At 48.8% G+C, this 16,894-nt stretch overlaps 6 protein-coding genes across 6 annotated transcripts; 2 read left to right on the top strand and 4 right to left on the bottom strand.

The window, feature by feature from the left end:
• Positions 1-1,349: 1,349 nt before the first annotated feature.
• On the top strand, positions 1,350-3,165 carry PENARI_c004G07143 (putative choline sulfatase; the record flags this gene model as incomplete). The annotated part of the gene is made up of 2 exons (XM_022629226.1): positions 1,350-1,760; positions 1,807-3,165. 2 exons carry the CDS (start codon positions 1,350-1,352, stop codon positions 3,163-3,165), a joined length of 1,770 nt encoding a protein of 589 aa, XP_022490999.1.
• Positions 3,166-4,635: 1,470 nt separating this feature from the next.
• On the bottom strand, positions 4,636-6,503 carry PENARI_c004G00691 (uncharacterized protein; the record flags this gene model as incomplete). Its single annotated transcript, XM_022628897.1, has 2 exons — positions 4,636-5,708; positions 5,756-6,503. The coding sequence occupies 2 exons, from the start codon at positions 6,501-6,503 to the stop codon at positions 4,636-4,638; spliced, it is 1,821 nt and encodes a 606-aa protein (XP_022491039.1).
• Positions 6,504-7,047: 544 nt separating this feature from the next.
• Positions 7,048-7,966, bottom strand: PENARI_c004G07885 (uncharacterized protein; the record flags this gene model as incomplete). Its single annotated transcript, XM_022629259.1, has 3 exons — positions 7,048-7,482; positions 7,530-7,782; positions 7,839-7,966. 3 exons carry the CDS (start codon positions 7,964-7,966, stop codon positions 7,048-7,050), a joined length of 816 nt encoding a protein of 271 aa, XP_022491127.1.
• Positions 7,967-8,853: 887 nt separating this feature from the next.
• Positions 8,854-10,632, bottom strand: PENARI_c004G11489 (glutamate decarboxylase; the record flags this gene model as incomplete). The annotated part of the gene is made up of 5 exons (XM_022629457.1): positions 8,854-8,956; positions 9,013-9,843; positions 9,915-10,246; positions 10,310-10,368; positions 10,419-10,632. The coding sequence occupies 5 exons, from the start codon at positions 10,630-10,632 to the stop codon at positions 8,854-8,856; spliced, it is 1,539 nt and encodes a 512-aa protein (XP_022491069.1).
• Positions 10,633-11,961: 1,329 nt separating this feature from the next.
• Positions 11,962-13,347, top strand: PENARI_c004G09202 (uncharacterized protein; the record flags this gene model as incomplete). The annotated part of the gene is made up of 1 exon (XM_022629332.1): positions 11,962-13,347. One exon carries the CDS (start codon positions 11,962-11,964, stop codon positions 13,345-13,347), a length of 1,386 nt encoding a protein of 461 aa, XP_022490789.1.
• Positions 13,348-13,458: 111 nt separating this feature from the next.
• PENARI_c004G05834 (uncharacterized protein) lies at positions 13,459-14,064 on the bottom strand (the record flags this gene model as incomplete). Its single annotated transcript, XM_022629161.1, has 1 exon — positions 13,459-14,064. One exon carries the CDS (start codon positions 14,062-14,064, stop codon positions 13,459-13,461), a length of 606 nt encoding a protein of 201 aa, XP_022490677.1.
• Between the last annotated feature and the right edge of the window lie 2,830 nt (positions 14,065-16,894).

Raw genomic sequence — 16,894 nt, 5'->3', positions numbered from 1 at the left:
CTACGAAACGGCGGTGACTGTTTCGCCTCCTTAGTAAACTGGAAATCCGGGGGTGACCGTAGACCGCTCCGCATGGCGTGCTCGGAAAGGGGGATTGCTCATTGTGGATCGATAATACATTACATTCTTCTGTCTCATATTTGAATCTATTCTATTTCATAGCATGGTAAACATATACTCCGTACTTGCGTCAGGAGAAGAGGACTGGCGGAATTCTCCGTCTCTCTCTTTTTGCGACGTCTCTTTTTCCTCATAGCAGTGCGGTGTGATTGGGTGTCGAGATAAGCAAGTGGGCCTTCTGCCCGTAAGCCTCCTTTCTAACTTGATTGGGCTATCCCAGGGGAAACGCCTGATTGCTGATTGGCTCAAAGAGCAATGACACGATCCGGTGGAGCCTAGAGTTTCGCTGGTCGTCGGCTTTGGGATGCGCTAGGCTGTAATAAGCTAGTAAGTACCAGGGTCTGTCACGCTGGAAACGCTGCCATGGACTTGGGCTGTCTCTGCCGTTATCCACTCCGGGGTCGAGTGCGCGTGTGAACTGCACTGAAGCTAGACTCCATAAGAAAACCCTCGGCTTTGACGAGTTGTATTTTTATTAGCATTATTGGTTTCAAGGGGGTGAGATAGATCATCCAATTACATACACTGCTGGTATTGCGGTTGTAACGGAATCATTCAATGTAACACCTGGCCCATAAAGTGGCGACCCGACGCTTGTGCCGGCCTCGGGCTTGGACACAATTTCCTACAATTGATAATACTCAACTGGTCGTGTGACTATCTATCTCACGCTATCCAATTGCCAAGTACTCACAAGTTTTTCCCGAGTTCGTTTGTATTCATGTGTGTTTGTAGATCATCTACTTCGGTATTGAAACGTTACAGTTACGAACCACATTCCCCAAATCACACCATCGCCGACACAAATGATGCCTTCACACTTCGCCTGGAGTACGTCAGTGCCGAGTCATAGCTGATTCCCCTGATCTTCGCTGCAGACGGGAACTATAGTAGTCTGTTACCGTTCATAGTATGGAGTACAATGTAGTCTGACTCGACTTGGGACTTGTATATTACATTGTGCATTGATACATTACATCCTTTTCCGGCCTATCTGATTATTTTTTTTGGTTCGCCTTTCAACCCCGACATCCCGAACATTGCTATCTTTTTTTACCTCTTCTGGACTCTTTCTTCTTTTTTTTTTTTTCTCTTTTTTTTCTTTCCTTTGTTCCCCACATACCTCGGGCTTCATATATCATCACCCTTTGCCCCCCTCGATTTCTTCTTCTCTACCATTCAGCTCAAGCTTCTTCTCCCCATACTTGTACTTGCCACACAAATACATCATGGCGACCAAGAAGCCCAACATTCTCTACATTATGGCCGACCAGATGGCCGCGCCCTTGTTGTCTCTGCACGACAAGACCTCCCCTATTAAGACCCCCAACCTAGACCGCCTCGCCGAAGGTGGTGTAGTCTTCGACTCGGCCTACTGCAACTCACCACTGTGTGCTCCATCTCGCTTCGTCATGGTCAGCGGTCAACTGCCATCGAAGATCGGCGCCTACGATAACGCCGCGGACTTGCCGGCTGATACCCCTACTTATGCCCATTATCTCCGCAATGAGGGCTACCACACAGCCCTCGCCGGAAAGATGCACTTCTGTGGTCCGGACCAGCTCCACGGTTATGAACAGCGTCTTACTAGTGATATCTACCCCGGTGACTACGGCTGGTCCGTCAACTGGGATGAGCCTGTACGTCAATTCTCCGCCTGTCTGTGGAACGATGCTAATTATGTAGGACATCCGTGCCGATTGGTATCACAACATGTCTTCAGTCATGGAGGCGGGCCCTGTTGTCCGCACTAACCAATTAGATTTTGATGAGGAGGTTATCTACAAGTCTCAGCAGTACTTGTATGATCACGTGCGCCAGCGCACCGAGCAGCCTTTCTGTCTCACAGTCTCTATGACCCACCCACACGACCCTTATGCCATGACCAAGGAATTCTGGGACTTGTACAACGATGTCGAGATCCCGTTGCCTAAGAATGGAGCTATCCCACACGACCAGCAGGATGCCCATTCCCAGCGTGTGCTGAAGTGCATTGACTTGTTTAACAAGGAGATGCCTGATGACCGTATCCGTGCTGCCCGTCGTGCATACTATGCTGCTTGCACATATGTTGATACCAACATTGGCAAGCTGCTCAAGGTCCTCGACAACACTGGCCTTGCCGACGACACTATTATTGTTTTCACCGGTGATCACGGTGACATGCTTGGCGAGCGTGGCTTGTGGTACAAGATGACCTGGTTTGAGAACTCGGCTCGTGTGCCTTTCCTCGTTCACGCTCCCAAGCATTTCACTCCGAAGCGTGTCTCCGAAAATGTCTCTACCATGGATCTCCTTCCCACATTCGCCGATCTCGCAGGCGCCAAACTTATCCCTGGATTGCCACTTGATGGTGTCTCTTTGATGCCATACCTGACTGGCGGTGAAGGTCTCCGCACTGATACAGTCTACGGTGAATACATGGGAGAGGGCACTCAAGCTCCTCTCATGATGATTCGTCGTGGCCGCTGGAAGTTCATCTACTCCGCCATCGACCCGCCTATGCTGTACGACCTGGCCACCGACCCCGAGGAGAAGATTAACTTGGCGGCCGGTCTGCCTATTCCATTCAACTCGACCCGTGCACCAGTCGCCAAGCCATCCAGTCTGGCAGCACCAGTCAACCTGCCAACTCCCATTGAAACCCCACACGCATCGCCGATTCCTCAACGCATCACACAGACAGACTACCCCTTCCCCTCGCCTACTCCCCCTCGCACCCCAAGTCCAGCCAAGCTTGCACCAGCATTGCCCAACACTACTGAGCCCGCCAAGATCTTGGCGTTCTTCATCGAAGAAACCAACAACCGTTGGGATCTGGAGAAGATCCGCCAGGACGTCTTGTGCTCGCAGCGTCGCCGCCGTCTCGTCTACTCTGCCTTGATCAAGGGAACTCCATCGCTCTGGGATTTCCAACCCCACGTTGACGCATCCGCTCAATACGTGCGCAACCAGGGCAAGGGCGCTCTCGACGATGTGGAGCTCATCTCGCGCTGGCCTCGTGTGTTGCAGCAGGCAGCCACTGCCAACGGGGTCTCCGCCTAGACTGAGTCTCAAGGCCATTGTAATATTCCTTGGTCTATATCTGTTTCATTTCCCTCTGCATTTCTCGTTTGAGCACTGGTTTTTTTTTCTACTTCATTTTTCGGCATTGTCAAAACTTTCTCCGCATTTTAGGCTTTCATTCTTTCTTGGTCATGTTCATGTTCACGTTCACATTGCGAGGCGCTATACCCGGGACGATTCGTTTCCCCAATTTGCATTATGGATTCATTGTTGTATATAGTTATGCTTTTGGTTTCCCGGGTGGGGTGTCATCGCCCTGTATATTGTTGGATCTCCGTTTGGAGTAGTAAATATAATCAGACTGTCCATAGGGTTACACTTTTGGTTATCAGTAGGAGATGTAGAGTCATATAGAGTTAGTAGTGTAGCACTCGAGTCAAGTATGTTTGAGTGGTAAGTTAATTTACAAGATAAGAACACGAAATGAGGGCCACCTTCGAATATTACGTTCAAGCGTTGCAGTCCGGTATGAAACCTTCCAAGCATGCATAGTCTCATACATGTGTTGAGATAGTAACGTTATAGATCCACAGATAGATAATGGCATTGTTGCCTGGAGGGTAACTTATATCCTACTCCTTCAATGAAAATAGTCATACTTGATTCTCTTTATCAGAGCTACTGCAAATGTTAAACTTGCATATAATCTGCAAAACGCAAACTATTATAATCACCGAGCTCCATCTCTTAATAGATTAAGTTGTAGGTCCCAGACCAACACGCAAATATGGCATCAACCCTTGCATACCACACAGCTATTATACTGATCAACAATGCCATCTTCCAAGCTACGTACCCTCAGATCAACCTTGACTTCAAATTAACATTATATACTTTCACGGACCCGTTTCCCCACACCGACCAAGCTTCCCCTCCCACTAACCGTTGCATGTCGTCATACGACCCCATCGTCTCTCCACCCTTTCAGAAAAATAGACTACATTGATATCAACCTTGTATTTATGGGGGTATGAACCGGTCATTCCACTGGCTACACGTACTTGAACTTTGGAGTGAACGGACTGTCACTGGAGATGAATTGGCTATTACACCCGTGGACGCATCAAGTTCATTAATTGTCAGCAAGCAAGGTTGGATCTTGGTATTTTAGCAGAATGATGCTTTAGGCTTGGGATTGACTAAAGAGATATCGAATTTACAGGGACATGGATATATGGAATACGAATGATTCATTCAAATATCGAGTTGAGCACTTTATCTCAACCATTCATAGCAGTCATAATCCACAGATTCTATGGACAGATTCGATAAAAGAAAATCCCGCCAAATCGAACTCAATGGCACATCAAACGAATCGGATATCAAGGAATATAGGCAGTCATGATCATAGTCGCCATGCCAGCATGTGACAGCTTCCGTTCTGTATATACAACTTCCACCCATTTTATATCCAGCATCAATTATCTACAATGATGTAGATTAGGTGCTCTACTCCACTAGCCACACAGGCGCCTTGACCAATACCGTTGCAGGGCCCTTGCCGCGGACTTCCACAGCTAGGAATGCTGCGAAGCGGATTCGTGGGCTGCTGGGTACTGGCTCGGCTGGCTCATTCTTCTCCTCTGGTCCGGACGCAGCCGCTGGACGGGCCATATCGTTGGGCGCGGGCTTGCGGCCCATCAATGTGTCGAACATTGACTTCTTGTGTGGCTTTGGTGCTGGCGAGACATTCTCTGATGGTGCCGCCGTTGATCCAGGTGAGGCATCGCCTTCTCCGGGCTCGTCGACCTGCTCTGAATCTGTCACTGGAGGGGGAGGGTTGCTGAGCGGAGGTAGTTGGCCTTCGACCTTCATGTATTGTTCGGCGAGCGAGACGCCTGGTGGGAAGTAATCGACGCAGACATCGCGGGCCTCGAGAGGGACTTTCTCGATAATGTTGATTGAGTTTTCGATGATCATGCGCACACCTGCTTCCAACCCTGGCTGCGCGTTATCGTGTAGTTGGGTTCCCATGAAGGTGGCAAGTTCCATGATGAGATGCTCGACCAGCTCGGCACGGTGTTCATCGGCAGCAGGCCCGATGATAGAGTCACCCAGTCCGTCGAGAGTTGTGCGGCGCCAGTAGGAAAGTCTAGCAGAGGCGTTCTCGCGATCTTCATCGGACGACGGTCGCTGCCGTCGCAGGTTCATCTCGACGGTCTTCAGTTGCACACTGAATGCCGGATCTAAACCTGGATGGAAATGGCGCTGGAACACTTCTTCCACTAGCCATCGGCTTATCACTGCTCGTCCGACCGCGGTCATTTCCTTCATGCCGACCTTCAATGCACCTTCGGTAACCATCCCTTCAAGCCATTTAGGAAGACCCTTCCAATCCTTTCGCACTGAGAAAGCCAAGTCTTTGATAGCTCCGTCCAGTCTTCCAAAGCGATTTTGATATTCCGAGTCGTCTAAGATCGTGCGGGAGACAGCCATGCGTTGGTGTGCAACCGTATTCTGGAGATGCTGTACCTGCGCATCTTTCTCGAAGTAATAGCGTTTCACCTTGGAGTATTTGGCCTCTGTTATGGTTAGCATTCTCCTTTGTCTAAGCCGAGGAAGGACTCACGGAGCTCATCGTGTTTCTGAATCAAGGCGCGAACATCGACATCGCGAACATCGATTTCCCCAGAGTCCTCGCGGCGGTGTGTAGGCGTGCCTCGACCGGGATCTGGCATGGTGTCACTACCCGGCCGACTCGAGTCCGTGGGAGCTGATTGTTTCTCTGACTGGAATTGGCCCTGGGCCTGTGTGGACTGCATGGCATCAGGATATGTCTCTGGGGAATGCGGCTCGTAACGAGATGGGGGCCGGGAGTGCAATACCGGTTCCTGGGGGGTGAAGGGTCGATAGGTTTGGTATCGCGGCGAGTCCAAGTCGGTGGTGGATCGCTGGAGGGGAACAGGCTGGCTGGGCAGCTGCGGCTGTGACCAGTCGTGATCCTGATGAGCAGGATGAGTTGGTCGCGGTCCTCGTTGGACTGGTTGGATTGCAATAGACGCCGGGCGTTCAAAGGTCACTGGGGAGGGGTTCTCGGAATGCGGTCGAAACTGGGCCACAACTTCGCTCTCGTCGTCCGTATGCGCGACTCGGGGCGAACTCGGATTGGATATGGGGTTGGATATGGGTTTGCCTTTGAAAGAGACGGAGGGTGGCCGTAAAGTGACAGTCGGTCGGTCGCGCGAGAGTTTCTGAGTGTTGGAGCGACCGAGAGAGCTGACAGAGGAATCCTGCAGGGGATCGGCCAGGTGTTCCGTACTGCGCACAGAATGATGAGTGCGAGCGTTCGAAGGCGATTTCCTTTTAAATAACTGCATTGCGGTGAACACGAAGAAGAGGAGAGAGTGAGGCTGCTGGGTCGATCCCACCAAATAGTGATTGGCTGCTATATATAGGCGTAAACAATGCGCCACAACTCGTACAAAAGGATGCTATGCTCATTTGATTCATCTCACAGAGTAATTTTAATTACCACTCAAATTACCATTTCTTTGTCTACAGTTTGAAGGATGAAAGATGAAAGGTGAAGATCGGAAAGAATGAATAGTCAGTGTAGAGGACATAGGTACATCTTGCCACTGAAGCGAGAACAGGAGGTGTTCGTATACGCCTACAAATGGCCCCCAATTCAAATCTATCAAGATCCACTCAGTGGAGTCAGATAATCCCTGAATACGGGAGTCAGACCGTTCATGCGTACTCCGTGAACCGAACTATATTGGAAGTGGCATATATTAATAAGATGTAAGTATCTACTCGATTACCAGGCAATATAAGTTAATGGTTTTAGTATAACTCTATGATCCGCCGCCGAGCATATAGTCTGTCCTTTTTGTACCAAATTCTAGAGACTGGTTATCTCTAACATCTAACATGGAAGCGATACTCGTCCCCCCGATCTAGAACCAAAACCTTGTCAGATAATCCTGCTGCCTCAACCATACGTTGGAAGGCTTCCAACGAGCTTCTAAATACGTCAAAGTCAACGTCGTGGATTGGGATCGTGAGGTCGGGCTGGATTAACTGTATTATCTTGAGACAGTCCTCAGCATCTATGTCGACGGTCGAGGCCAGCGGCTCCATTATTCGCCCTGCCAGAAACGAGGGGATGGTCGTCCCGCCGAGATTTGCGAGCATCAGGTCAATTGGCTGTCCTTCGTAGCGGCGAGCAACTTCTTGGAGCTTCTTGGTAGCAAAGGTGTTCCCGGAGATGTAGATGCGATAGCTGCAGGTAAAATCTGATGTATCGGGAGTGCCATAGCCCAGCTCAAGCATCCATCCGTTGGTCGGTGGAATCTTCACGTTGTTAGACCAGATCGGATTGGAGATAGTCCTCGACGTACGGCATGGGTCAATGCATGTAACAGCCGCTTTGAAGTCACGTTTTTCCCTGGCATCCCTGTCACACGCAGTCGAGGCTGTTTCGGCCCGTCCGTGCTTTCAATGTGAATATCAACATGCTCGAATGGGCGAAGTGCAAATACTGAAGTGAATGATCCTTGGTCTTTCGAGATTAGATGTGTCTTGGCTTGTGGGGTAGTAACAATGGGAAGGTCGCGCCTCAGTGAGTCCTCGAGCTTTGGATCAAAGCGGTCCCTGAAGATGTCAGATGCCCGATGCCAATTGCGTTGAGACCTTGTTGTGAAGCATACGAGAGAAGAACGAGATCAATCCGGGGTAGGTTGTGTAGATCAACGGCTGGATTCGTGAGGCGTATGCTGGTGGCGCCTCGTTCTCGAGTAAAGTTGGGCTGATAAGGTGAGTCTGGGAGTATGGACATGAACTTTTGATAAAAACTAACGTCAGTCATCACCCGCGTGCCATGCCACTCGCTATCTCAATTAGCCTATGTCTCTGAATTCTGGACGCAGAACCAACATAATCGTACAAGCCCTGCCCACGAAGAAGAGGGATGCATTTTCCGAGCCTGGCTTAGATGGATGGAACTTGGTCGTTTTGGCTGGGGGTTGTTCAGCCGGGGATGGGAACTCCCACGTGGTAGGAAATTGATTCTGTGGATTAACAGAAATACGCTGCATGATTTATGTTATGGGAGAATTGAGTGCCGAGAAGAACCTCAAGGACAGTCACTATACTTCGTATACATGACGTCACCGAGGAATTTGAGCACGGTTTCTGTAGTCGAATCACGATATTGCGGGCGAGTTTCCAAGATCGTGGCTGAGAACACGCAAGTATAAGTATACGGTAGATACCGGGCCTAGTCCGATGCCCCATTAGAGAAATCCCACTCCACTCCAAACGAAGCAGCGTACGTTGCAGTCGATTTATACAGACTCTGTCATAAAGGGTGATACCGGTTTAGCATAATAAAACGAAAGCCAGACATCGTTTCGGTTTACAATTGCTGTAATACAGCCTTCGAGAGCTAAGCTTTTCTAGCTATATGATGCAATTGAACTACACGCAAACGTCTATACTTGCAAGGAGCTAAATCGGGCGTCGAATCTACATTGGCGAGGTGTATACTTTGATCAAGTGTTTGCACTTTGGGGCAAATGAACAGTCCCAATTGTATTGAAGCGAAGCTAAGGAAGTAAAATTCATACATTTCATCGTGACCTGATTGACGTTCGAATCAGATGCTTCGAATGCACGAGGCTGTCCTATTAGCTAAGTATGGTCTCAGATGTAATCTACCCGCATCTAGCAGACACCATGTGTCTTGCCAGTCTTGCCCTGGAGCGAGTGCTTCTCATCTTTGTAGTGTGCGTGGGTATCATGTCGATGACGAGGGGCTCGCTTGTGTCTGTTGAGAATATCAGTAACTGGGTAACAGTCTTCATAGATGATCGGGGTACATACATCTGATACTTGGCAATCAAAGCCTGATCCATAGAATCTAGAGTTTGAATAGCAAGCTTGAAATCCTCCAGTAAACTGTCCGCGCGGGCCATACTGAAATCTTCCCGGATGACCATGCGAAGCATCTTCAATTTATCGCAATGAGGAGCCATGGTGTATGCCGGAACAATCCAGCCTCGCTCACGCAGTTGGTGGGCAATAGCGAACTCATCGTACTCCCTATCGGCATTCGGAGGAAGATGGAAGGCCACCAGAGGCAGGCCATTGCCACGAGTCTGGCTCATGAGAACCATGCCCATCTTCTGCAGCTCTGATGCCATGTAGTCGCTGACGCGGGTAATGTTGGTCATGATTGAACGATAACCATGCTTACCCAGGCGGATCAATTGATAGTATTGACCAATGATGTGTGAAGCACCCTTGGAGAAGTTCAACGTAAAGCTGGATTGGTCCGCGCCGAGGTAGTTGATGTTGAAGACTAGGTCTTTATCCAAAAATGCAGGCGAGCGCCAGATCGCCCAACCAACACCAGGATAAACTAGACCGTACTTGTGACCTGAGACGTTGATCGAAACGACCTTTTCCAATCGGAAATCCCATTCCAATTCTGGCTTAACGAAGGGAGCCACAAAGCCACCACTGGCCGCATCGACATGAATTGCACAGTCAATACCGCGTTCGACCAGCAAATTATTGATCGCCTTGACGTCCTCATATTCACCGGTGTAGGTAGAGCCAAGGATGGCACATATGCCAATAGTATTTTCATCGACCAAGTCGACTGCCTCCTTGGGGTCGATCACAAATCGAGTGTTGGTGCAGTAGACGTAGCTTTACACAACAAAAGGTCAGTATTCTGGATATACAAATGGGCCTCCATGAGGTTGTGGGCAATAACAAACCGTTCTTCAATCTCCATATAGCGACATGCCTTCTCCCAGCATACCTGCACTGAACTGGAAAAAATGAGGTTTGGATTGGAATGATCTTTGCCTTCGGCTTTGCGCTTTTTCTGCCAGCGCTTCTTCATCGCCAGCACCGAAAGCATAATGGCTTCAGAGGACCCCACCGTGGATGTTCCCATCGCGTTTTCCTCTCCATCCGTGGGCGCATGGTAAAGGCGAGCAATCATGTTCACACAACGGTTATGCAGCTCAACAGTATGGGGGTATTCCTCGTAGTCGATGAAGTTCTTGCTGAGAGACTCGGTCATGATCTGCTCGATTTCCGGTTCCTGTTCCTCAATGCATCAGTCACAATTCGGGGATATGTGGGTGAAACCCGGGAAGGGCCATACCATGAATGATGTCACGAATGTTGCTAAATTGAGCGACGGTGTGCCATCAAGAGAAAGGTCTATAAAGCAGTTAGAACAGGGGAGAGAGATGCGTGCACGTAAGACTGACCATCCTTGATCATGCGAGCGGCAACCTGGGGAGGCATCTCTCGCTCGGGCATTTCATGCTGAGGCAGATGTTCAGCAGCAAAGCGGGAGCCATAAATATTGTCCGAGTAGGTGTTACTGTCATCCACTGCCGGGATAGTCTCGATGGAATCCAGTTTGAGGGAAGCCAAGGGAACGACCTCATGGTCCTTCTTGACACTTGCGAGATGAACCATATCTGCGGGGTGAGAGGGAAAGAGGAGGCTGAGAAGGAAATAGAGAACAGTGAAGCAGCTGAGTCGGGGAATAGAGGAATATAAGAAACGAACAAATCGCTTGTGAATTGTTGTTTCAGTGCCAGGTGCGGGGGATTAATGACGCAGTGATCGAACCACCAACTTGCTTACTGCTCAAGTTCACTTCCAACTCTCAATTCTACCCAATGACGTTAGTTCTTTTTTCTCTTTTTTCCATACTTCCTTCTCTAGGATTATCTTCGGTTTCTCATCTGCTCTTCTAGTTTATTTCTGTCATTGAATATCTCATTTAAAGAATCTCCATTACATATGCCTACGGGCGATCCCTCATGCCAAAGCTTGGTCAAAGCTTGGCAGTGGGATCCGACTCCATCCGCGTCGATATTGCCACGTCATGGTCCGCGGTGGATATACGAGGTCCAAGAGTCCAACTCAGAGCTTATCAGTGGGTCTCTTTTGTCCCACGCATATGGATTCTGCACCCTCATTTGCAAACATGGCCTCGATCACCCCCGTAGATTTCTGACTTCCCAACCGGACACCCCGTCAGCGCAGCCATGAAACATGACCTGGTGGGTGATTGGGTGGATCGACACGAAGTCTCACATGGACCCACACATCGAGAGATTGTCATCTTTTATAATATAGGCTCCGTCCTTAAATTTAGTCAATAAAGTCGAATATAAATTCCCTTATCTCGATTCTCTATATTTAGGGCTAGCTCAATCCTAGAACTATTATACATTACTACGAGGCTCAACGGCTTTAATTAGCTATAGTAAACATTTTGAAATCAGGCAGTCGGTCCTAAATACGATCGTTGGTTGAGAGTACGACTCTGAAGCAAATTGCTTCTTGGCCCTTCACCTTTAAACGTTCTTTGTGCTGAATATGGCACACACAGGCAAAGATAGGAGGATGCAAGGAAAACAGAGTAAATGAAGCTCTAAAAGGCAGCCTTCATAGGCATATGGGGATGCCATGGAAAAGCTGCATACGCGATCTTTCTAGTGCTAGCAAGTTATGAAAACGTACCATTCAAATGAAACATCTGAATGGATCTGGAATCATGGGAGATGCATATTTAACAAGTTGTGTGAGGATTTTCAGATTGTCATACATTTACAGTGCCCTGCAAAAGCTTCTTTGTATGCAAGCAACCGCCCCACCGATATTATGTAGCACAACCTCTGTTGAAAGTGCCCTAGAAAGCATCATTCTTTGTATCTTGTTGATTTAAATAAAGTGTCATGCCTACCATCTCCAATTCAACTTTACCCAAAAACCAACGCAGCCTTCTAAATAATGATGTCAATGTTCTTTACAACTCTATGCCCAGACCTAACATGGTCACTCCTCATCCTACTATCAGGGTTCATAATATGGCTCAAATTGCCTTCCCCAAAGCCCCAAATATTCAGTGATCCAGCCGTATGCCGGCAGATCATCGCCGGAACATTTCAACAGAACAACATTTGCAATATCCTCTCCCCGCACGAATCCAGAGCGAACCCAAACAAACGACTTAAAATCGCCTTTGGTATTAACAACGCCTTCACACGCACAGATAGCGTCCATTCTGGTGTGTTCGTCGAAAAGGCTAGTAGCTTGATGAAGATGTCCCACTCCCAATGGGATGACGTATCCACAACTACGAGGAACATTGCCCTGGGATGGATTGAACGGGGTCTGCCTAATCCGCTCTTTACTTGCAGTTGCACCTGTGAGCATGAGGATGTGAAAGGCGATTCGAGTCGGATCAATGTGACTAGCATGGTGCAAGTTCTCACAATGAGAGAGGTGCTGTGGGTTATGTTTGATAAGAAACAGCAACATAATATGTGTGATATGAGCTTGTTGAAACTCGCTCAATCTATCAATCGCGTTTGGATATCTTCCAAGTCTTGTCGGAAGAGCGGAGTGCCCAAATTCGAGGACGATGTCCAGCTTCGGCGTTGCTTGTTCAATGTCTTTGGATATTATCCTTCTTCTCCAGATGATAACCCTCTGAACCTCATTTTACCTGCCTTTGAGACAATGTGGCGGGTTTCCCTACGTTTGTTCCTGGAGATCAAATCTGGCTCGGAAAGTCAATGTCCCGAATGGCAGGATTGTATGATCGAATTCTCTCGACAGCCGAAGAAATTACGCTGTTACATTCCCGGCTTGGCCCTAAGATGGTTCCCTGAAGAATATGACGACAATGAGGAGATTGAGAGCTCTAGTCAGAAGCCCATTTTCCGCCGGCTTTGTCTTGCCAAGTACCTTATCTTCGAGGCACTTCGTCTTTATACTCCTACGAGAAGGGTGCATCGCGCGTATCAATTCAGTCAAGGTGCGGGTGCTTCACGTCAGATCCTGGCTGCTGATATTGAGGGATGTCACACCAGATCTGATATCTGGGGTCCTGATGCGTTGGAATTCCACCCTAGACGTTGGACGGCTTTGACGACGGAACAAAAAGAAGCGTTCATGCCTTTTGGATCTTCACCATTTCAGTGCCCTGCAGGGAGGACATTTGCACCAAGAATGATTGGTGTGTTGGTTGGAGCGCTGCTATTTGCTTTTGATGACTATGGAAAAACCTGGCGTTTGCACTGTGACGATAAGAAGGGATTAAACCGACTCATGTCTACCAAAAGATTAGACTCGAGGGAGACATACGGAGATCTGTATCTGATTGCGGCGGAGTAAGCATCTAATGGACTGGCAATAGATTTGAATAGCAAGACATGAGACCAAATATGAAGACAGTTGTGTTGAAGTATTTAATTGTAATACGCCGGAGGTATTGTCCACTATAAGCTATGTCGGCGCAGAAGTAGACAACATCTCCAACCGACTCGCAAGGCCCGAACCATCCACCACAAGTGGCTTGCAAGTATCAACATGACCAGCCTTGACTGGGGTGAAAGTCCCACTCCAACTCTCTTTTCCAAAATCCGAATCAGCATCCGAACTGTCGAAACTCTCCCGTCGGTCGACCGTTGCGCGAATCTGAGAGCCCATGAAGACAATGTTGTTGAACATGTATGCTGCGCGCTGTGCCTCCTCAACCGTTTGCATGGTAGCCAGACCCTGCGCTTGGCCTTGGTTCTTTGTTACGTGACTCTGCTCGACGGTTCCGGCTGTTTGGAGGAGGTTCTCCAGGTCGGCGCGTTGAGTAGAGGCATTCAGATTCTCCAGAATGATTCCTCGGTATTTGCACCCCCCAGCGTGCGAGCCTGGGGTAGGCGGAGACTTGTGATAGTGGTTCGTGTCGAAGCTTCCCTGCACCGGCGACATTGGATATCCTGGCCCCATGTTCCAGTATGGCGGCTCATACCCACCCATCACTGGAGACGGAGGGAACTGCATAGGAGCGAGATCTGGCATCATGGGCATGAACGGGGGCATGGGCATTGGCGCCATCATTACGCCGTACTCGGGGTATGAGAAGGTTGGACTAGCATGGGTAGATCTAACTGGTCAGCCTGATAACAACCAAGAAGGAGGCGACATACTCAGGTGAAACGGGCGATGGAGGATATTTCATATTCCCTAGCGGTGGCGTGGAATGACCAGGGTGGTGCATTAGGCTTCTGGTCGGTCCAGCGATGGGCTTGGTTGGTGTGCTTGTCCGCGCGAGCGTAACAACCAAACTTTGGCCATCCCATCCGTTGGTGGAAAGTCGGTCTGATCTGGGTTAGACTGAAGATCAAAGGGCGGAAAGGACCAGTAGAAGGACGTACGATATGTTCTCCACGCTTCATCCTCGTTCTTGACTATAATCTGACCGAGTCCGGTGGGGAAGCCGTGGCTATCATCATATACAACAGCTTGACGAATATGCAGAGCTGTTTGGCGCACTAAATCTTTAAGTTCCTGCCAACGGCAATGTGGAGGAATCTAAATTGTGAGTTTCTCTTTATGCATGATTCGGTGAAGCTTACTCCTTGAAGAAACACGACAAATTCATCGTCGGATCTGCGTTTTGGACGAGCTTTTTCACGAAAAGGCATGGCAACTAGATAATGCACGTCGGGAAGTCTGATCTGCCGTTAACTCCGAGGATGTCTTGAGACGTCGTTGCTCTGCAAAAGCCCGAAGCTCTCGTTGCGAGATAGGCTTGTCCGACCAGGCGTTCAGTTGAGTTCAGAATCCGCTGTCAGTGGGTTAGCTCGAGTAGATATTAACAGAAGAACATAACATCATAGGTAATCGTCACAACTTACGAAATGCAAGGCAACGAATTGGTCTGATCAACATGCAGAGATAAACTGGCTGGGCGATGGACAGTCGTATTATAAAGCCCGGAGAAAAGAAAATGGGAAGCGTAGATGTTTCACAAGAGAGGCCATGATGACAATAAAAAAAATTCCACATATAGAATACTAGTAATTCCCACACGATAGTCCTCTTGCAAGCAGACCGAGCTGCATATCTCGACGAATGGCAACGCCAGACGAGCAGCAGCAGCCAGTCAGATCAGCGGAATTCCCCTCCTGTTGCAGCGATATGTCATTTTCCCTTTATAATGCACGACTGAATTACAGGGAAATGGCATCAGGGAAATAGTCCAGGCATTGGATCTGTGGATTCTTTGCTTCTTGCTGCTCCATCTGATTGCCCGGGTAGACCCGTGTACACTGGGAGGGGAGTTCGATCTTTGAGTTGGCTAGTATGCGCGTTACACCGCTAGATCCGGATCGGACGTGCAGGGTGGACCTGCGCGCGCCTGTATTCATCACATTGGCTGCATGTCCATCAGATCGGACCAGTGAAGTCCATAAAAAAGCAATAAGAACGAAATATTCTCGGGTTGTCGATCGAGCGGGGCTCCTGCAAAATGGTTGCAGCTTATTGGATTTGCTTTTTGGAGCTATCCATTGTGGTTATTGAGCGGTTCATGAGTACCTGCAGAGGAATGGAATGGCTGGCTGACCTGCAATGAACAAGCCCTAAGGCGCACGGACGAGGTATTTACAGGTTACACTGCAGCTATGATAAACTGGCACATACTAGTATAACTTAGCAGATCTTCGTATGCTGACTATAGTAAGCATAGCTTGCAGAAAAATACAAGTCAAATGACCATTCCAGTCGTGTGTGTAGCACAACCTAAGGAACTATGGCGACACACGACCAAAGCACCGGGTAGGGGAATGAGCCTGTTTACAAAACAGTTGTACGTCATTAGGACTATAGTGATCTCTAAGTATAATATAGTTATAAGACAGGTTAAACAATACAGTCGCTAAACAGGACATCTTAGAGGAAAAGAAAGGGGGTACATGTAGGCTGTGCCTAGAAAGGATAGGTCATAAACACCCATGTGCTCGGCATATGACTGCATGTGTTGCAATGCCGACCGGGAAATGTCTCCAAGCACGATTTCCTGTGCCCATTTCAGTGTCTGGAGATTATCCGGGAGAGTGTTTCTTCGATCAGGCTGTGCCTGCACAGCCACATTCTCGGATTTGGGGCGAAGTCGAAGTCGAAGTCGAAGTCAAATGGAGATTATGTGAGTCGCGTTCGGGAGGTAAGGATAGCTAGCATCGTTGTGATCCTGTATCATCGCCCGAAGCCAACTTTGGAGGCACAGCGGTTGCAATAATAGGAGTTCATGCCGAACTGAACAGCGGAGCCCGAGTGACCCGCCAGGCTGAGAGATTGTTGACACCTGCTACACCTGACGACATCGAGAACTGGGGGAGAGGTAGGGCCTGAGGGCCGTGGGAGAGACGAAATCTGAAGAGGAGAAGTCATGTTTGGAAGAAGAAGACAAGGCCAAGGGTCATATTTTATAGGACTTGATGATAGCCCGCCCCCCTTTCAAGGTTGAACGCAATTTAGAGATTTGAGAAACTAAGGAGCCCTAGGGACTAGGGACTCCACGCACTTTATAACCTGAAGATCCGTCTGCCTGATCCCCCTCATGCGCATGGGTGTTGGCGCTAAGCATCTCCCCAGGCTCCTCCTTTACCCTACCCATGGAAATTCACAGATTTTGACGACATGGATGTGTTCCACTGTATATATCAAGTCTTTGAATGATCTCCCATGATCTCCAACACTTCCGAAGATCATTCAACCGTTCTGTCAACGGTCGCTTCTCCCTTGAGTATATGCACAATGCCGTCATAACTAAGATCCGGTTATGCAGTAGGCCCAATTAGGGGAGAAATACGTAGACAGTGCAGACACAACCAGTGTGCACCAGTATACACAAGCACGATGAGGTCGAATAAGGTGTGGCGAT

Source organism: Penicillium arizonense, assembly GCF_001773325.1.
Source record: "Penicillium arizonense strain CBS 141311 chromosome Unknown PENARI_contig004, whole genome shotgun sequence".
Lineage (NCBI taxonomy): Eukaryota > Fungi > Ascomycota > Eurotiomycetes > Eurotiales > Aspergillaceae > Penicillium > Penicillium arizonense.
The sequence above is the reverse complement of the archived record's forward strand: the minus strand, read 5'-3'. Positions and strand labels throughout refer to the sequence as shown.